Raw genomic sequence first — 17,927 nt, 5'->3', positions numbered from 1 at the left:
GATAATGTGAAATAGCATTTAATACTTCACAGATGACAGCTTGATGAGATGTCATGCATTCCCATACAACCAAGAGACACCAGACTAAGTTTTGTTTAATGTCAAAACACGATTTCAGACTTTTTGAGTGGCAAGACAGGAAAGCCCATCCAATTTTGTTGCAGCTCATTTTCACTCCGGCTTGGTGATGCCTTGTTGCAGTTTTACCCAAATCTGCTGCCCTTCAGCAGTTTTACACTACAACTCCCATCAGCCCCAGCCAAGCATGACTGTGTTCCCATTAGCCATCGTATCCTACGTGCTTGCTGTATGGGGCTGATAGGAGTTGTAGTCCAAAACAACTGGAGGACACCTGGTTGAGAAATAAAGGTAAAGGGACCCCTGACCACTAGGTCCAGTTGTGGCCGACTCTGGGGTTGCAGCGCTCATCTCGCTTTATTGGCCGAGGGAGCTGGTGTACAGCTTCCGGGTCATGTGGCCAGCATGACAAAGCTGCTTCTAGCGAACCAGAGCAGTGCACGGAAACGCCGTTTACCTTCCCGCTGGAGCGGTACCTATTTATCTACTTGCACTCTGACGTGCTTTCGAACTGCTAGGTTGGCAGGAGCAGGAACCGAGAAACGGGAGCTCACCAGTCGACCTTTTGATCGGCAAGTCCTAGGCTCTGTGGTTTAACCCACAGCGCCACCCAGTTGAGAAATAAGGCTGAGCTAATTCCTGTTCAACCACTCGCCTCCACCCTGTGTCTATTGAGGCTGGTAACTTAAGCCCTCGGGAGTTTGGAGGGGAATCTGGCCTCAGGGGCCTTCAGCTGCTGACTACCCCCCACTGCCAAGACATTTAGCAACTTGTGGGTCAGTCTCACTCAAACGTCATTGCACCAGCGACACGACTTTTGCTACATATAATAAAATGAAAGAGGTGGAAGAAAGAAGAGAATGCGTGTGTGTCTACACTGTATGCCAGACACCCCCAAACTCGGCCCAGTGAGGAACTGTAGTCCCAAAACATTTGGAGGGCCGAGGTTGGGGATGCCTGCTGTATGCTATACACGTTCTATATTCGTCGAAGTGTTACAGATAACGCTCAAGGGGGGATTTCTACTTCGTCCAGGTCGCACAGATTCTCAGAGATCTGAAGCCTCCGCACCCACAAAAAGACAATTCCCAACGAAAAGGAATAGCTATAAATAGATACCAGTATGCGTGCACTGTAAATATGTCCAGAGAAAGTGTGTCCATATTCCAGACTGGGTTTAGGAGGGGGGGGGCGGGTCTGAAGAGGTTTGAAGGTCTCCTGCCTTACAGTGAAGACTAACTAATTTTTTAACTCATCATTTAAAAGCCGAGTGTCATGCAAGAGATTTCATGCAGTTTGCAATTCGTGCTCTGCGGGCGACCAGAAGGAAAACGAGCGGCTTTGGCGAGCTAGGGGTGTCCGCAGAGCACAAGATTCCCCCTCCAATAAAAGACAGGTCCAAGAGCAGCTGCAAGAGGATCCTCACCGAAAAAGGCGCTTTTTCAATAATAACTTTTAACAAGATAACGGCGCTCCAAACCCTGCAATGTTAAGGGGAGGCGACGCTTCCTTCTGCTGCGGCTCCACTTACCCGATCGGAGCCCCAAGAACAACACAGCGGCTGCGGCGCCGATCCTCCCTCCGCCCCCGCAGACCATGGTCCAAGGCGGAGGCTGCAACCAGGCACCCTCCGCGCCCCCTTACACAAGCACCGGCCGGGCGATCTGTTTGGTGCAGATGCCTTCCAGCCCCTTTCCCTTTGGCCCCTGACCCGTCTCGGGCAGCCAATCGCTTCCCCGGACTCTGAGCCGGGCGGGGCGTTTATACGATTGGAGGACAGGCTGGCGTCCTTGCAAAAAAGGCGAGACGGGCGCAGTGGAGTGGCGGCTCTTTTCCTTTAGGGATGCGTGACTGTGAAAGGTAAGCAAGGTTGCAGCGGGCGACTCTCGCTTAGAAAATGAGACCGCCCTTGCAGAAGTATCTGACGGCGGAGGAGGCAAAGGGTAAATGGTTGAGCTAGGCCTTGTTAGGGTATAACAACAGAAATATAGAGTCTTTGAGCGCACGCAGAGTGCACCTGTTTAGGGAAGTAGATCTCTTAGGTGATGAAAGAAGGCTTGCCCAAACACCCAGAATATTTCAGGGCCTGGAGTCAGCCTGGCACATTTAAAATAATTAGAAAATGCATTTGAGAAGGGGCAGAATGCACAAAATCTTAGCCAACTGTGTGGGCAGTGGGACTCGAGGGACAGATTTTTTTCTTTCTTATTGTGTCTATTATACATGGGTGTAGTGAAGTGGGGACAGGGAGGGGCAGCTGCCCCCCCATAAATAAAAATCAATAAAAATACATAGCAAACTGTGGTCCTGACCCCCCAACAAAAGGCCTGCCGCCCCACCCCACCCCCCAAATAATGGCTGTTATATTTGGAGATGTTCTAGTTCTGACTACTTGCCTTGTTTAGGATCTGTGACTGACAAACTGATGCCAGGTGACAGGAATCTGAGCTGGACAGCCATAAAACAGAGAGTCCCAAGCTTTCACCTATGTTCCTGCACTTATAATCTACTAGTGATTATTACAGTCTGATTTGCTAAGCTATGATGTGAATGAGCAAGTGTGCTGGTGCAGTGAGAAAATCGTGCCTGTCTTGCTTCTCCTGTTCCTTTCATGCCATAATCTTGTGTAATGTTTGAACCTGGGATGATGATTTGTCTTGCTTCAAGCAAACCATGAACTGTAACCAATGTATTTTTTGCGAACTGCTCATGGATTGTTTGAGGGAAACACCACAAGCCTGGGTTCGGATGTCATGCTAAGCCACACCATGTCTTAGGTAGTATGTTGGGGAAGTATCTAAGTGGCCAGGATTTTCTCACTGTGGACTGCATCCTTGCTCATTCATGCTAAACTATAGTTTGGCTTAGTATTATGTGTGAATGAAGCTAATGCATTGTGAAAGTACAAAGAATGGGCTTGACAGCTGTATTGAGAATTTCTGGTAGCAAAAGAAGCTGAATGGGAAGGAAATGTATGAGTTTTACCCACAGATCTTTGTTTTATTTTTCTCCCCAAGCTGAGAACCAAGCAGCCAGATTGAAGTGAAGAAATTGCGTCTGTTGCAGCAAAGTTCTAGCTGCCCCACTCAGAGCTCATTGTCCTGCAGAAGTATAATTACTGAAAGGGGGAAATGACTTCTTCAAAGCCTTTGGCCAGGTTCTGGGAGTGGGGCAAGAACATAATCTGTGTGGGGAGGAATTATACAGAGCATGCCAAAGAGCTAAAGAATACCCTCCCAACTGAGCCGCTCTTCTTTCTCAAGCCATCATCTGCCTATGTCAGGGAAGGCTCTCCCATCATCCAGCCCTACTACTGTAATAAGCTGCACCATGAAGTGGAACTTGGGGTGGTGATCGGTAAGAGAGCCCAGGCAGTTTCCCAGAAAACAGCAATGGACCATGTGGCAGGCTATGCCCTCTGCTTGGACATGACAGCCAGGGATACCCAAGAAGAATGCAAGAAGAAAGGGCTTCCTTGGACAATGGCCAAAGGGTTCAATACCTCCTGTCCAGTCAGTGACTTTGTGCCCAAAGAGAAAGTCCCAGATCCACACCAACTGAAGATCTGGCTAAAGGTAAATGGGGAGATGCGGCAAGAAGGAGATACATCAGACATGATCTTCTCTATCCCCTACATCATCAGCTACATCAGTGGTATTGTCACACTGGAAGAAGGGGATGTCATCCTAACAGGAACCCCAAAAGGGGTTTCTGCTTTGCAAGAGAATGATGAAATAGAAGCTGGGATCCAGGGGGTGGTGAGCATGCGGTTTCAAGTAGTTCGGCAGAAATGCCGGCCTTGATAGGGGATGTTTCCTTTTACCTTAAGAGCAGATTCAAACTGTAGAGCAAAGGGACACTAAACCATTCCTTTCCTGTGGGCAGGAGAGACTGGGAGCTTAGATTCTCCTTATATAGCAACCAAGTAAAATTGGCTTTCCCCTCATTCAGGTTCTAGCTTCTTCCACATTGACAGACAGAGTGAGAGAAGGGCTGAGAGCACATCTTGTTGGGCTTTTAATATATTCACAGTGTTCAGGTATCACATTAAGCCCTAGCATAAGAAGGACAAGTCACAACAAGCCTCAGGCTTGTACACTCTTTGCTCTCCTCTTTGGTTCTGGCGCAGCAGCAAGTAGTTCACTTTCAGTTTAGATTAACTGCAGACCCCCCAAAACTGGTTAATCTTAACTATGGTTTGTTGAACAAAGCAAACTCCAGACCATAGGTTATGAAGCTGGTTTTTTTAAAAACAAACAATAGTTAACATTAACATGTGGTTCAGACAACACACTAAACTATGGTTTGAAAGTGTAAGCTTCCAAATTATTGAAGGACGTGCCATAGGAAGAGGGGGGAAACGTGCAAGCTTATACTCACTGTGGCTTATACTTGTCATCATAAACGATTGTGTGGCCTTTCTTATAAACTAAGTGTGGCCTTTCTGAAAAGCGCAGCCAAAGAATGTAAGAATTATTCTTTTCTACCAGACTAGACTGCTTTTATAGAGTTCAACAGGGAAAATTATATTAAAATATACACATACAAAATGGAAATATGGTGAAATTTAGAATATATTTTGTAATGAAGTCTGATGCAACTGTATACTAAGGTGTAAACAAAACAAAACTTCTATCTACTTGCCTCAATAAATTTCAGACACACTGTATCATGTGACTGTTGTCTGTGAAATAAAAAAACTTGGCATTTATAGTGTTCAATCTTATTTTGTCTGAAATCCCACAGAACACAGTTCCTGCTTTTCATCTAATATAAAATTGAAAGAAAGAGGCTCGCAGAAAAAAATTAAATTTCATAAGTATATTTTTCCTCAAATATGTTATACATGGAATGAAAACTTTGTTTTAAAAAGAATGTAGATAGTATATCTAGGTCTCTTGAGTCAGACTAAGTCTGCCTTTGCCAGCCTTGTAAATCCACCATGTTTTGGACTAGGTCTCTCATCAGTTCTAACTGATGGAAGCTGGACACCAATTTGGTGAAGGATGGACTAAGGTAAACTCTTCCTTAAATGATAGTACACAGTTTTAAAACATGAATGATAAAGCACACTTTCTAGTATCTTTGCAATGAGAATTCAATTCACCCCCCCCCCCAAGATGTAAATTCACCACATTACAACAACTTAGACTCCTTCCAACTGTTCTGAAGCTGGGCGAGGTAGGTCTTTTCCAGGCAGGTTTTGACTGGCCTCCACAGGATCTGCTAGTTTGCAAGAAAGCAAACTAACTCTCAGTCCAGTTCGTGAATTGGGCGAAATAATAACCTATAGAAGTAAATTAGATTTTTTAATAAAAAAATACTTCTCCAAAAAATACAGTTTGCAAGAAGATAATGCAACTTTATATAAAGTTAGAACTACATATTATGTTGTGCAGTGGCAGTTTGAAGGAGAAGATGGGCAGGTGAGGGCTATTAGTCCTTCTGACCTTGTTTTCTCACAGAAAATCTTGGTGCGCGCACATACACACTAGTTACTTTTAACTTCATCCACTTGGATGAGCAGTTACATACAGAAATCTGTTATCTACCAGAAAATGTACAAGCTGACAATTCCACCTGCCCCTCCAATGTTGGTTGGTGTTGCCTCCTGCAGAACTTGCTGGATAAACTGGTCTATATTAATGGCAATCATAGAAAGCGCCTTTTTCAAATCTCAGTTCTTGATTCACTAAAAGAAACTTCATAATGGATTCCTCAGAAGATGTTAATAGGGTGAGGGTTGTCATGGAGAATGGTGCTCATTTAGGTGTGTATTTCCTTATTTCTATACTTACTTTAAAATAAATTTTGCTTCGTTCTAGAAGAAGGTGCCATTTTAGGGCTGTTTTTTGAGCCTCTGTCAGAGTCTGGAACTCCTGGACCTAATGGAGTGACCACAACTTAATTGGTATGAAATGTGCATAAGCATGAAGTGAAGCATGAGTCAAAAGGAAGATGAGTGTTTTCAGAAGTGCATACATACTGTAGGTTCACAGCAAAACCAAGCAAGCCTTGAAGGGCCTTGAAAGATCAGTAAATTTATTGCAGCATAACTTTTTGGGGGCTAGAGTCTATTTCATCAGATGCAGTACTGGTGCAATGCATTAAATCTCAGGCTATCGATATGTGCTAAACACAACCTGAACCATAAACCTGAATAGAAGAGATCTATTTCTAATACATTCTTACCGTGCAGCCTAAAGCTTCTTCAGCCACTGTGTCTGAGAGATTGCAAGAATGGAGAGTGCCTGTGTGGTCTGTCAGATCAACTAGTACATCAAAGCTGGCAAAGAGTAGTGAGGCATCTGAGGAGGAGACAAAGCTGCTACAGAAGGAGCATGAGTTTGTTCCTTCATTGACCACATAGTGGCACTTGCTACTGCAGAAAAAAAAGGGCAAGATTTTAAATGAATGAAAGTGTGTTTAGTTATTACGCATCTAACATACCTATTCATTATATCTGATGAAATTGTCACATTGTTTTTTATATGCTTCTTGTTTAATTATGAGTGTACATTAATAGAATGTATAATATAGAATAGACATGCTATCTTGGCTCAAAGGCAAGAAAGAAGGATGGCTGAAGAGCAAAGAATCTTTGGACATGCAAGTTAGATAAGGTTAGAGTACTTCAGAAAAGCCTTTGATGCTGAGTTAGGAGGAAAAAGTGGTTTGAGGAATAGAGAGATGGAAGTTTTTCAAGCTGATTTGGAATGGGAGTGAGGAGCAGGATAAATGTCCAGGACACTTAATGAGGTGCTTACCATCTGTTTCGTATTATTTTACTTGTCTCATTATCAATATTCAGCATAGAAATGTAGGCAAAAATAATGCCATAGAAAGGTTCTGATTTTCCCTCATTTTGCAAAGCTTTCATCTTTAATTGCTCCACTGTATAAACATCAACTATTGCCTGTACTAAAGATAACAGGGGAAAAAAGTAAGATTGTCTTTTTAAAAAGGGACTTGATCTGAAGTTTAAAGACAGAAAAAAACTTCCCACTGACTAGTGGACTTTGGACTTCAATAAAATATAGTTTACCATAAGAAAATAACATTTAAAATCATAATATGCCATTGGACAGAAAAGACTCTGTTATTCATTTGTATTATAACCAGAACAGTTAAACTTTAATTAATTTTTATGATTTCCCAGACTGAAGTCCACTCTTTATTCTCTGAGCCATGATCACTGAACACTTCCCTGTTTATAGCATACTTCCCAGTTAATAGTTCTCAGAATGGCACGCAGCATCAAATGGATTGTACATGAGAACTTTTAACATACATTTGCCTCTGAAGTATGTGGCAATAACTTTGAATACATGCTGTCCTTAAAAAAAAAAAAGTAAGCAAAAAAGTTAGCCTGTGTTCTGAGAACTGTTTGCATTTAGAAGGGTAAATCTAAGCAATATATAGCAGTCTAGATTCAGATACTTGAATCTAGAACCATGGAAGGCACCACATTGAGCTGCATGAAATGGAAGTCCATCAACCTCAGAAAAGCTCATACCAAGAACAAACTTAGTTGGTCTCTAAGGTGCTGTGATGGGATGATGAGCTGCTTGTGCGTAAAATGCAAGTCCCTCAGAGTTTGATCAGGTTTTCAAACCTCTGCCTGTGACGGAGCCCCTCCAGCATGGCTGCGTCAATCGCTAGTAGAATCCGAAAGTGGTTGCTTTCGGAATCGTTTCCAACATAAAAGCTCTTTAACGGAAACACGTCTTCTGGACTCTCGGCGTGACAGTTTCCGGCGAGGAGTGGGTGTCCCTATAGGAGGTCCTGAGACCTCCCCACTGTTTTCGCTGGAAGCGTCTCTGAGCCATCCCTCCGACTCACTTTCCCTTGGAATTCTTGCTCGCCCTCTACTGGTTCCCTCTTCCGCTGCTACTTCTCTCTCAACCTCAATGAGCCTTTGCACCTCCGGTTCTTTGGATGGCAGTTCCCTGACATCCACCTCCCCTCCAGGGCCCCCTTCACCCCCTCCCGTCTCCTCTCCTACGGGCGGTGAGGAGGTAAAACCCCTGAAAGAACCTCCCTCATCTTCCGAAGTCTCGAACACTTCCCTCCACTTGTTGCTGTCCCTGGTCTCTCGGTACTCTTCGTCATCGGAGTCCACTCCCTCTTCCAACTCCGACTCCACGAACCCTTCCAGTTCCTCTTCCTCGTCGGTGGTGCCGAAATACTCCCTCCTAAACCTTGCTACCGGCTGAGGTTTCCTCGGGAATCTTTGGTGGAACGTTTCTGTTAAAACCTCGTCATTGACTTCCTCTGCAATCACCCAGGTGTTTTCTGACTCCGGTTCCCCTTCCCACGCCACCAAATACTCCACCTGATTTCCCTTCCACCTGGAATCGAGGATTTCCGCTACATGGTTGCGGCGTTCCCTCTCTTCCAAGGCTGGTCCCCTGACGTGCTCCCCTTCACGTCCCCCCCTGTATGGTGACAGTAACGACCTGTGGAACACTGGGTGCAATTTCATGTGGTTGGGTAACCGTAGTTTGAAAGCCACCGGGTTGACCTGCTGAATGACCTCAAAGGGTCCCAATCTTCTGGGCCTCAATTTCTTACAACCCCCTTTGAACGGCAACCCTTGGGTTGACAGCCACACTTGATCCCCCACCCTTATGGTTTCACCTTCCCTTCTGTTCTTGTCTGCCTGCTTCTTATATTGTGCCTTGGCCCTTTCTAAGTTGAGCTGGAGCTGATGATGGATCGCTTCCATCTCTTCTACAAAATGTTCAGCCGCTGGGATGCTCCATCTCTCCCCTCCTTCCCCTGGAAATGCCCTGGGGTGACACCCGTAATTAGCCAAAAAGGGGCTCATCCCTGTGGGCACATTCTCCGCATTATTGTAGGCAAATTCTGCCAGCGCCAACTTTTCGACCCAATCGTTCTCTCTGTCATTGACATAACATCTCAGATATTGTTGAAGAATGCCATTTGCTCTTTCCGCCTGCCCGTTGGTTTCAGGGTGCCGGGCAGTTGAAAAATTGACTTCCACGTGCAGCAAGCTCATGAGCTTCCTCCAGAACCTGGAAGTAAATTGTTTGCCGCGGTCTGAGATCACCCTCAAGGGAGCCCCGTGCAACCTAAAGATGTGTTCTACAAACAACTTCGCTGTTTCTTCCGCTGTGACTGCATGTGAGCATGCTACAAAGTGGCACATCTTAGTTAACAGGTCTACTACTACCATGATGGCTGTTTTCCCCTTGGACTTCGGCAGATCCGTCATAAAATCTATTGATACCGCTTCCCAAGGCCGTTCTGGTGTGGGTAATGGTTCTAATAACCCTGCCGGCGCCCTTCTTTCCCCTTTGGCTCGCTGACATTGGTCACACCCTCTTACATACTCCCTTACATCTTCCCTCACCTTGGGCCACCAAAATTCCCTGGTAACCAACCACATGGTCTTGTGTTGCCCAAAATGTCCCGCCGTGGGGCTATCGTGCAACTGCTTGAGTACTCTCCCCCTCAATTCACCTTCGGGTATATACAGTGCCCCTTTGTAATACAATGCCCCATTTCTTTCTTCAAAACCTCCGGGGCTCTCGCCCTCCCCCCTGAGACCTCTGAGCTTATCCTGGGCATATTCATCATTTTCCGTTTCCTCTACCAATTCTCGTTGCCCCACCAGCGCCGCCCCACACACCCAGCGGTCCTCAGGGATGACATGTCTCTCTTCGATCGCCCCCTCCCCTTCCCAATACTCTGGTTTGCGTGAGAGCGCGTCCGCCCTGACGTTTTCTGGGCCTGGCACATAACAAATTTCAAAGTGGAATTTGGAGAATTCCTGTGCCCATCTCACTTGTCGTTGGTTGAGCACTCGAGCTGTTCTCCAATACTCTAAATTCTTGTGGTCGGTGCACACTTGCACCTTGTGTTGTGCCCCAATTAATAAATGTCTCCATCTCCGGAACGCTTCGTGAATGGCAAGTAGTTCCCTGTCATACACCGTGTAGTTCCTCTCGGATTTATTCAGCTTCCGCAAGAAGAAGGCACACGGTCTCCACTCCGACGTACTCCTCCCCGGTTGAAGAAGTACCGCCCCTACCGCCCGGTCGGATGCATCGGTTTCCACTCTCATGGGTTTTCGTAAATCCACATGCAGAAGTTGTTCTTCCGAGGCGAAAGCCCTTTTCAGTTCTTCAAATGCTCGCTCCGCCTCTGCCGTCCAAACAAATTTCTTCTTGCTGCTGAGGCAGTCGGTGATGGGCGCCGTCAAGTGGGCAAAGTTCTTGATGAACTTCTGATAAAAGTTCCCAAACCCCAAGAATCTTTGCACATCCTTCTTGGTCTTCGGTGTCTTCCATTCCAGTACCGCTTGGACCTTGCCTGGATCCATGGCCAATCCCTTGTCTGACAAGCGGTACCCCAGGAATTCCACCTCCTTGGTATGAAACTGGCACTTCTCCAGTTTCACCCACAGCTGGTTGGCTTGCAGCCTGCCCAACACTTCTCGAACGTCCCTCACATGCTGCTCCTCATCTTCCGAATACACCAACACGTCGTCTAAAAAGGCCACACAATTCTTGTAGAGCAAAGGTCCCAGAACGTGGTTAATAAAAGCTTGAAAGCACGCGGAGCCTCCTTGTAGACCGAAGGGCATAACTAGGTATTCAAAGGCTCCCAAAGGGGTGAACATGGTGGTCTTCCATTCATCCCCCTTCCTTATGCGTATCAGATTGTACGCCCCCCGCAGGTCCAGCTTTGTAAAAATCTTTCCCTTCCTTACCCTGGTCAAAATGTCATCAATTCGGGGCATAGGGAAAGCCAGGGGTTCCGACACTGCATTCAGGGCCCTAAAGTCACACACAAGTCTCGGCTTATCTGTGTTTTTTTTGTCCACAAAAAACACTGGGCTGCCCCCCACCGCTCGGGACTCTCTGATGAAACCTCGCTTCAGGTTTTTGTCAATGAACTCCCTCAGCTCCTGCATCTCCCTGTCTGACATGGCGTACAGCTTGCCCACTGGGAGTTGGGCCCCAGGGAGTAGGTTGATTTGACAGTCAAAGGGTCTATGCGGTGGCAGTTTGTCTGCTTCCCTTTCGCTGAATACGTTGCTCAGATCTGCGTATTGCGGGGGCACCTTCCCTTTGTCCATTACTTCCATCCCGGCTAGGGTGACTCTGGCTCCTCCCGGAACCTTCCCCTCCTTGCAGTGTTCTAGGCAATGCGCTGACCCAAAGGAGACCACCCTCTGATGCCAGCCCACTAGCGGATCGTGTAGCGCCAGCCAGCTCATCCCCAAAATGATGGGAGCTCCTCCCAAGGTGGCCACATTAAACGCTATCCGTTCGGTGTGCCTTGCCACCCTCATTATCATCGGGACAGTCTGTTGGCTAACTTCTCCCCCCAACAGCTCTCTGCCGTCAATCGTAGTCACCTGCAAGGGGTTACTTAAAGGGATGGTCTGTATCTGGTGCTCAGCTGCAAACTCCTTACTCATGAAATTACAGGAGCTGCCTGAATCCAAAAGCGCCTTGATCTTTAGTGGGTGTCCGTTTGGCAGTTCTAGTAACACCTCTATCACTAAAGCAGGTCTGGGAGGTTCCGGCGTGGGCACTTTCACTGCTCTTTGGCCTGGCTGCTGTGCCCCGACGGTGGCAGCCAGGCGTTGGCTTTTACTTGCTCCTTGCTTTCCTCTTCCTTTTCCCCAACAGCTCCTGCCATCCCTTGCCATTCCTTTCTTTGTGGGCAGACTCTGGCAAAGTGCCCTGGCTGTTGGCAGAGATAACATCTCTTGGCGCTCTTTCCCTCCTTCTTCCGCCCTTCACTGGGATTTGAAACTGCGCGCGCCCGCGCTGTTCCAACTTCCATCGGCTCTGCCGGCGGGAAAGGTGGCTCTGGAATGTCTGGAATGCGGAGCTCCCTCCAACGGTCTCCTTTCCCTTCCCGCTTTTCCAAAGCCCTCGCCTCTTGGCGCGCTCCTATGGACAGCGCAGATTTGGTCAGCTGATCCATAGACTCCGCCCTGGGCCCCCGGGAAAGTTCATCTTTGACGGCCGAAGAAAGCCCCTCTTCGAAAAGCATCTGGATGGGTTCCGCCGATAGGTCCCACCCCAATTTATGAATCAGCATAGTAAACTCAGTCCAGTACTCACGGACAGATCGGCTTCCCTGCTGGCAAGCCATTAACTGCCTTCGCACCACCCCCTGCTCAATGTCGCTGGAAAACATCAGGTCCATGGCACGAAAAAACTTCCTCGTGTCCTTTAGGATCTCATTATTCGCTGCCATCAGGGGTCTAAACCCAGTCCTTCGCCCCCGATTCGAGATGGCCAATTACAAAAGCCACTCGCGATTCCTCGTCGGGGAAGTCATCAAACTGCAGGTTGAGAGCGTATTGCATCTCTGTTCTAAAGGCATGATAGTTCCTGGGATCCCCCCCGAATTTCTGCACCAATCCTGGCACCTTTCTGGCGAGCGGGGTGGTTTTCTCCTTTCCCTTTTCTGCATCCTGAGCCCTCCTCTCCTCAAGCCTCGCCGTTTGCAGCGCCAGCTGGATCTCCAACGCCCTGTACCTTTCTTCCAGGCTTGGACCCCCTCCAGCTGCTCCTGCTCCTCCGGTTCCGGCTGGGTTGCTCATGATGCCTCTCCCTGCACAAGCTGGCTTTCGGAGACTTTCGGATTGCTGTGATGGGATGATGAGCTGCTTGTGCGTAAAATGCAAGTCCCTCAGAGTTTGATCAGGTTTTCAAACCTCTGCCTGTGACGGAGCCCCTCCAGCATGGCTGCGTCAATCGCTAGTAGAATCCGAAAGTGGTTGCTTTCGGAATCGTTTCCAACATAAAAGCTCTTTAACGGAAACACGTCTTCTGGACTCTCGGCGTGACAGTTTCCGGCGAGGAGTGGGTGTCCCTATAGGAGGTCCTGAGACCTCCCCACTGTTTTCGCTGGAAGCGTCTCTGAGCCATCCCTCCGACTCACTTTCCCTTGGAGTTCTTGCTCGCCCTCTACTGGTTCCCTCTTCCGCTGCTACTTCTCTCTCAACCTCAATGAGCCTTTGCACCTCCGGTTCTTTGGATGGCAGTTCCCTGACAGGTGCTACTGGACAATTTTTTAATTTTTAAAAATATATTTCTATCAGATTAAAGGATTACTTGGTAAACACTCACCATTTATGGAATCTCTGAAATGATCTCCCATTTCATCATCCAAATCTAACATTTCTGCACTTTCTCTTATAAAGTTGTGTAGATTGATTGCTTCTGGTGTATCTTGAAAAAATATTTTTCAAAGCAGTATTAATTAAGGTAAACTTGCATAATGCCAAAATAGTTTGTGGGAGATTTTTTAGCTAAATGGTTAGCTCCATGTATTTGGTTGATGTCTGCTACAGAAAAGACATTGCTGTAATTCTTTACACAGAAGGCATTCGGTCCATTGATGTCATTAGGATTTATGTCTGAATTAACACATATAGGATTGTGTTGATAGAAATAAAACCTATAAGACCACCTTATAGTAAAGCAGGTGGATGATCCATTAATGTATTTTCTTACACATATATTCCACCTTTCTTCTGTCATGGACTCCAGGGTCAGACCCAGACCTGCTTAGCTTCAGCAAGGTGGTGGCCTCATGTGCCTTAAGATCATACATTGAGATACCATCTATCCCAGAATTATCTAATCTTTCTGGAAGTAGCCCTCCGTTGTTATAGGCAGAGGTCTTTCCCAGTCATAATATATTATATCCTTTTTAATAAGGACATGTGGGACTAAAATTTATTTATTTATTAAGTAAGTAAGCAAGTTAAGTATACAGTGCAGTTTACAGTATAAAAACACAAATATACATAATAACAAAGGAGAAATACCCCGTCCTAGTTTAAAAGGCCATAGATTTTTTAATTAGGCAAAGGCCTGGGAAAAGCAAAATGTTTTTGCCTGGGACCTAAAGATATGTAATGAAGGCACGTATTTTCTATACAAATATTTATATATACATAGAGCATCATCAATGTGTATGGTGCCTTACAGAGGACAAGAGGACAGGGTACTGCTCAGAATACTTGCAATCTACAATTCATCACAGGGAGAGACAAACGGGAGAAGAAGGAAATGGAGGCAGGGGTAAACAGGAACAGAAAATGTTTCTATTAAGTACTTAGTTTACAGCAGGGCATTGGGACTAGGAGTTCTACCAAAAGCTTTATAAAAGATGGGTTTTGAAGGAAAAGGGGGAAGTGGCATCTCATTTTTTTAGGAGGTAGCTCCAAGAGTGAGTGAATGAATGAAGGAGCAAATCTCCAGATGGCTGAGTAGTGTGAGGATGATAATGACATAGAATGGACTAAATATGGGGAATAAAGGAACATTAAAGAAAGCCAAGGCTTTGTGTCTGTTCAGCAGGATGGATTGTAGCATTGTCAATAGATAAGGATCATAGACTGAACACAGGTGAGGTATTAGGAGGAAATAGAAGTACAGATGGAATTTTTGAAATGTACAAAGAAGAAAAAAGAAAGTACTGATAGATATAGAGCTGGGCACTTAGTAAAACAGGTGGTATTAAACTATTGCCATAAAGAAACTCAATGTTGCAAATGGGCAGGGAATTATTCTGTAGGTTTTAAACAAGTAGAACTGCGTTTAAAGTCCTAAGCCATCATATTTTAATGTTCTAAGCTGCCCTGAATACCAACTGGAGAGAATAAATATATTAAATAAATAGATAAATTTTCAATAAAAGCATTAGGATAATATAAGGCATTCTATGACAATTTAACAAGGTTTTAGAATTGTGTCTTACCGGGATTAGTAGTAATGATGGATTTTGAGAGTACAGTTGCAACCATGCAATTTCTAAATTTGTCAAAATTTATTCTTACATCTGATGCAAATATTACTGGGAATAAAAATATTATTTATTATTATTTTGTTATTACAGGCAAAGCTTTACACTAGTGATAACCTCAGCAAAAATACTATATATAAAAAACTGAGAGGTACCTGTTTCTCGTGGCATCCAGCTCTGTGCAAGCTGGATAGATTCATTGTCCCAGCTAGAAAAATAGCAGCATTCAATTAATACAAATGTTGATTTGTTTAAAATGTTAACATTTTCTATTTGTGTTGACAGAATATATTGACACTCTTGTATCAGGGCAACTTCCAAATATTAAAATGAAAGAACAATATAAAAAGTAACAAATGTCAAAGAATCATAGAATTGTAGAGTTGGAAAGTACCCCAAGGATCATCTAGTCCAACGCCCTGCAATGCTGGAATCTCAACTAAAACATACGTGGCAGATGACCATCCAACCTCTGCTTAAAACCCTCCTAGGAAAGAGATTCCACCCCCTCTTGTGGAAGTTTATTCCACCATCAAACAGCTCTTTCAGAAAGTTCTCTCTGAATTTAATCAGGATCTTATTTCTTGTAACTTGGATCCATTGGTTCGGGTCCTAGCTGCATTCTGTATTAGTTGTAGTTTCTGAGTCACCTTCAAAGGTAGTCCCATGTAGAGCACATTGCAGTAGCTCATCAGGCCCTGGAGATATGAATTCATTTAAAGTACCTCAGTGTTCCTTACCACCACCTTTTCCCCATCTTAGATTGCAGTCCCCTACTTGCATTGTTCATTCTGTAATCACCAGGTTGGGCACTGCTTTTCCTTTGGTTTAAGGCAGAATAGGTGCTGAGCAAATTGCTAAACAGATATATCTTACTCTGCCTCTGAAAACAAGCAGTCACAAGCACTCAGGAAGGGAATTGCAGAGCCAGTGTGGAGGTCCTATTTATAAGAGGTTGACACCTGGAGCAGGGAATCCCTTGTTTATGAGGCATATGCTGAACCCAGACTGTATAAGCATAAGAGCACAGGTCAAAACTATACAAAAAGCATCATGGCTGTGACCAAGTGGCTGAGTGACTAAGGGAAAGTGAGCAAAATTATAATACTTGTGGATTCAGATGTCAGCTTTGCATGCAGCAGGATGTCTCATGCATAGCAGCAGTTGCTCTGCACCTAACCAATTTACATTCTCAACTTACATTTCAGTTCTTGAAATGTTAACCTATATTTATGTGTTGAGTGTACGCAACCAGAATAAAGCTTGTTTCAAAATTTAAATTCAAATCCCCACACATGCAGAAGCTTTCCATTCTCGTCTATGAAAATGTATGTTCCCAGAATGTTCACTAGCTGATGAAGATGAGAGCACCTTCTATGCTCATTGAGCTTTATCTGCATATTGGAACAGCAGGAGCACTTGCACATCACAACTACTAAATTGTGCCTTGTGGCTTCAGAACATGGAAATGTCACTTGGCCCAGACACAAGAAGGACTGAAAAATTAAAAGCTCTTTTTCTATCCAGATTCTTCCCTCTCTGTCTAGGTAATCTGGTTTTTCTAAAAGAGCAGCGGTGTTTATTTAGTTTTCTCTTGAAAGAGAAATCTTAACCAGGGCTCCTCTTGCATTCTTAATACAGTATTTGCTACATGTCCTCCCAGAAATTTTTTGAAGCATTTTTAATGTATAAAAGTCTTGATGATAAGCATTTACGCAAAGGTTAATCTATAGTTGCTACTTGACAATATGTTGCTTTGAAAAGGAATGATCATCAATGGTCTGACTGACTAAATGGCTTCTTTTATTTCCTCATCTCCACATGACCTTTTGTAATTGATTTGCAGCTTTGTTTCACTCTGCCTCTCCTTAGGGGAGAAATTGTCAATAACTCATAGAAATGAGTAATATATTCAAGACCATTCTACTGGACAGCCTTGTATGTTATAGAAGTTAATGGATATTGCTGCCATTAAATGAATGCTTCTGTATCATCAGAGACACCACACAATTAATAAGAAGCTTCAATTAATGATAGCAATATGTACTTACGTTCAGTGTAGCCTCTTATTTTTATATTAATAGGTATAGTTCGATTGTGATTTAGAATACACCTTACCATATCATTGCAAAGGAAGACTCGGTTTCATCATACAGCCTTACTTCACACCTGTGACCCTTTCGTCTGTCCGAAGTGGTGAAGTACTTTGGTTCTCCAACCTTTGTAAAGTGCACAACAAATGATTTGCAATATTCATCTTGCGCACACACCAACCTTGTCAAAAGCAATAGTGTATCCCCATATTTATGTCTATGCTATCCACACCAGTGAAGTCTGGTCTATTAGACTGCCTCACTCTGCCCTTAGCCAGCTGCCACCTGACTCCCTTTGTGGTGTTATAGATTGGGGGGACCCCCAAACCCTAGAAATTAATAAATGGTAGAATTTTGGTTTTTGGAGTATTGAAGGGAAGAACTGGAGGCCAGTGGAAAAGTACAGGCTAAGCTTTCTTCCAAGCCAGTGCCTCACCTGGGATAGAGAAATTAACATGACAAAGGTGTTGGTGGTTCATTCTAAGAGGAATCTTTGGCCTGAGTAGTCAGATTGCCAGGGTAGCTAGGTGTGGGGTGACAGGAAAAGAGTGTTTTTAGCAAGGTGTGCTGGGAAAAGGAAGGGAGAAAAAAGACTGAGATGCATTTTGGGCAGGTTGGCTAGGAGAAATACTTTTGCCTCCAGTGCTATACTGCTATGGGGAACAACCCCCTCTTGAAATGACCTTGCTGTAAAATCTGGACTCCCTTCATGCAGAGTGAATGTGTAAATATGTTGATAAACCATATTTCTTAAAGGTACAACAGTATCCACCATGTCTTCAATTCTCCAAAGGAGCCCAGGGTGAATGCCTCAAACCCCCTGTAATCTTGCTACCGCTCGGCAGAGAGGTGGTGCCCAGGTTTTGTAATTGCACTTACAACAGGTCCAGGGGGGGACATTGGCTGCCAGCTTCTTCCCCCTTAGTATCATTATTGCTCTTGTAGGGAGGA

At 44.8% G+C, this 17,927-nt stretch overlaps 3 protein-coding genes across 15 annotated transcripts in view; 1 reads left to right on the top strand and 2 right to left on the bottom strand.

The window, feature by feature from the left end:
• Nucleotides 1–5,962, bottom strand: part of LOC309356211 (hydroxyacylglutathione hydrolase, mitochondrial) — a 23,541-nt gene extending 17,579 nt beyond the window's left edge. The window contains exon 1 of one of the 2 annotated variants that reach the window (XM_081887459.1): nt 5,877–5,962. Coding sequence is in view for 1 of the 2 variants with exons in the window: in XM_081887458.1 (XP_081743584.1) it covers nt 1,610–1,676 (67 nt within the window). In the remaining variant the exon portion in view is untranslated. Of the gene's footprint in view, nt 1–1,609; nt 1,770–5,876 lie in introns of those variants that run through there. The other variant, XM_081887458.1, reaches the window with a different exon arrangement.
• FAHD1 (fumarylacetoacetate hydrolase domain containing 1) lies at nt 1,808–5,191 on the top strand. Its single transcript, XM_081887476.1, has 2 exons — nt 1,808–1,938; nt 3,096–5,191. Exon 2 carries the CDS (start codon nt 3,210–3,212, stop codon nt 3,879–3,881), a length of 672 nt encoding a protein of 223 aa, XP_081743602.1. The 5' UTR covers nt 1,808–1,938; nt 3,096–3,209; the 3' UTR covers nt 3,882–5,191.
• Nucleotides 4,885–17,927, bottom strand: part of MEIOB (meiosis specific with OB-fold) — a 27,397-nt gene continuing 14,354 nt past the window's right edge. For 11 of the 12 annotated variants that reach the window (XM_081887433.1, XM_081887436.1, XM_081887444.1 and 8 more), the window contains 8 exons: nt 17,002–17,102; nt 15,039–15,091; nt 14,839–14,934; nt 13,200–13,301; nt 6,846–6,999; nt 6,271–6,460; nt 5,877–5,963; nt 4,885–5,365 (listed from right to left, as the gene is read on the bottom strand). In XM_081887433.1, coding sequence (XP_081743559.1) covers nt 5,225–5,365; nt 5,877–5,963; nt 6,271–6,460; nt 6,846–6,999; nt 13,200–13,301; nt 14,839–14,934; nt 15,039–15,091; nt 17,002–17,102 — 924 coding nt within the window. In that variant the 3' untranslated portion in view covers nt 4,885–5,224. The remainder of the gene's footprint in view (nt 5,366–5,876; nt 5,964–6,270; nt 6,461–6,845; nt 7,000–13,199; nt 13,302–14,838; nt 14,935–15,038; nt 15,092–17,001; nt 17,103–17,927) is intronic. The other variant, XM_081887437.1, reaches the window with a different exon arrangement.

The sequence above is a fragment of the Podarcis melisellensis genome, assembly GCF_964234715.1.
Source record: "Podarcis melisellensis genome assembly, chromosome: 14".
In the NCBI taxonomy this organism is placed as follows: domain Eukaryota; kingdom Metazoa; phylum Chordata; class Lepidosauria; order Squamata; family Lacertidae; genus Podarcis; species Podarcis melisellensis.
This window is presented reverse-complemented; position numbering and strand designations above follow the sequence as displayed.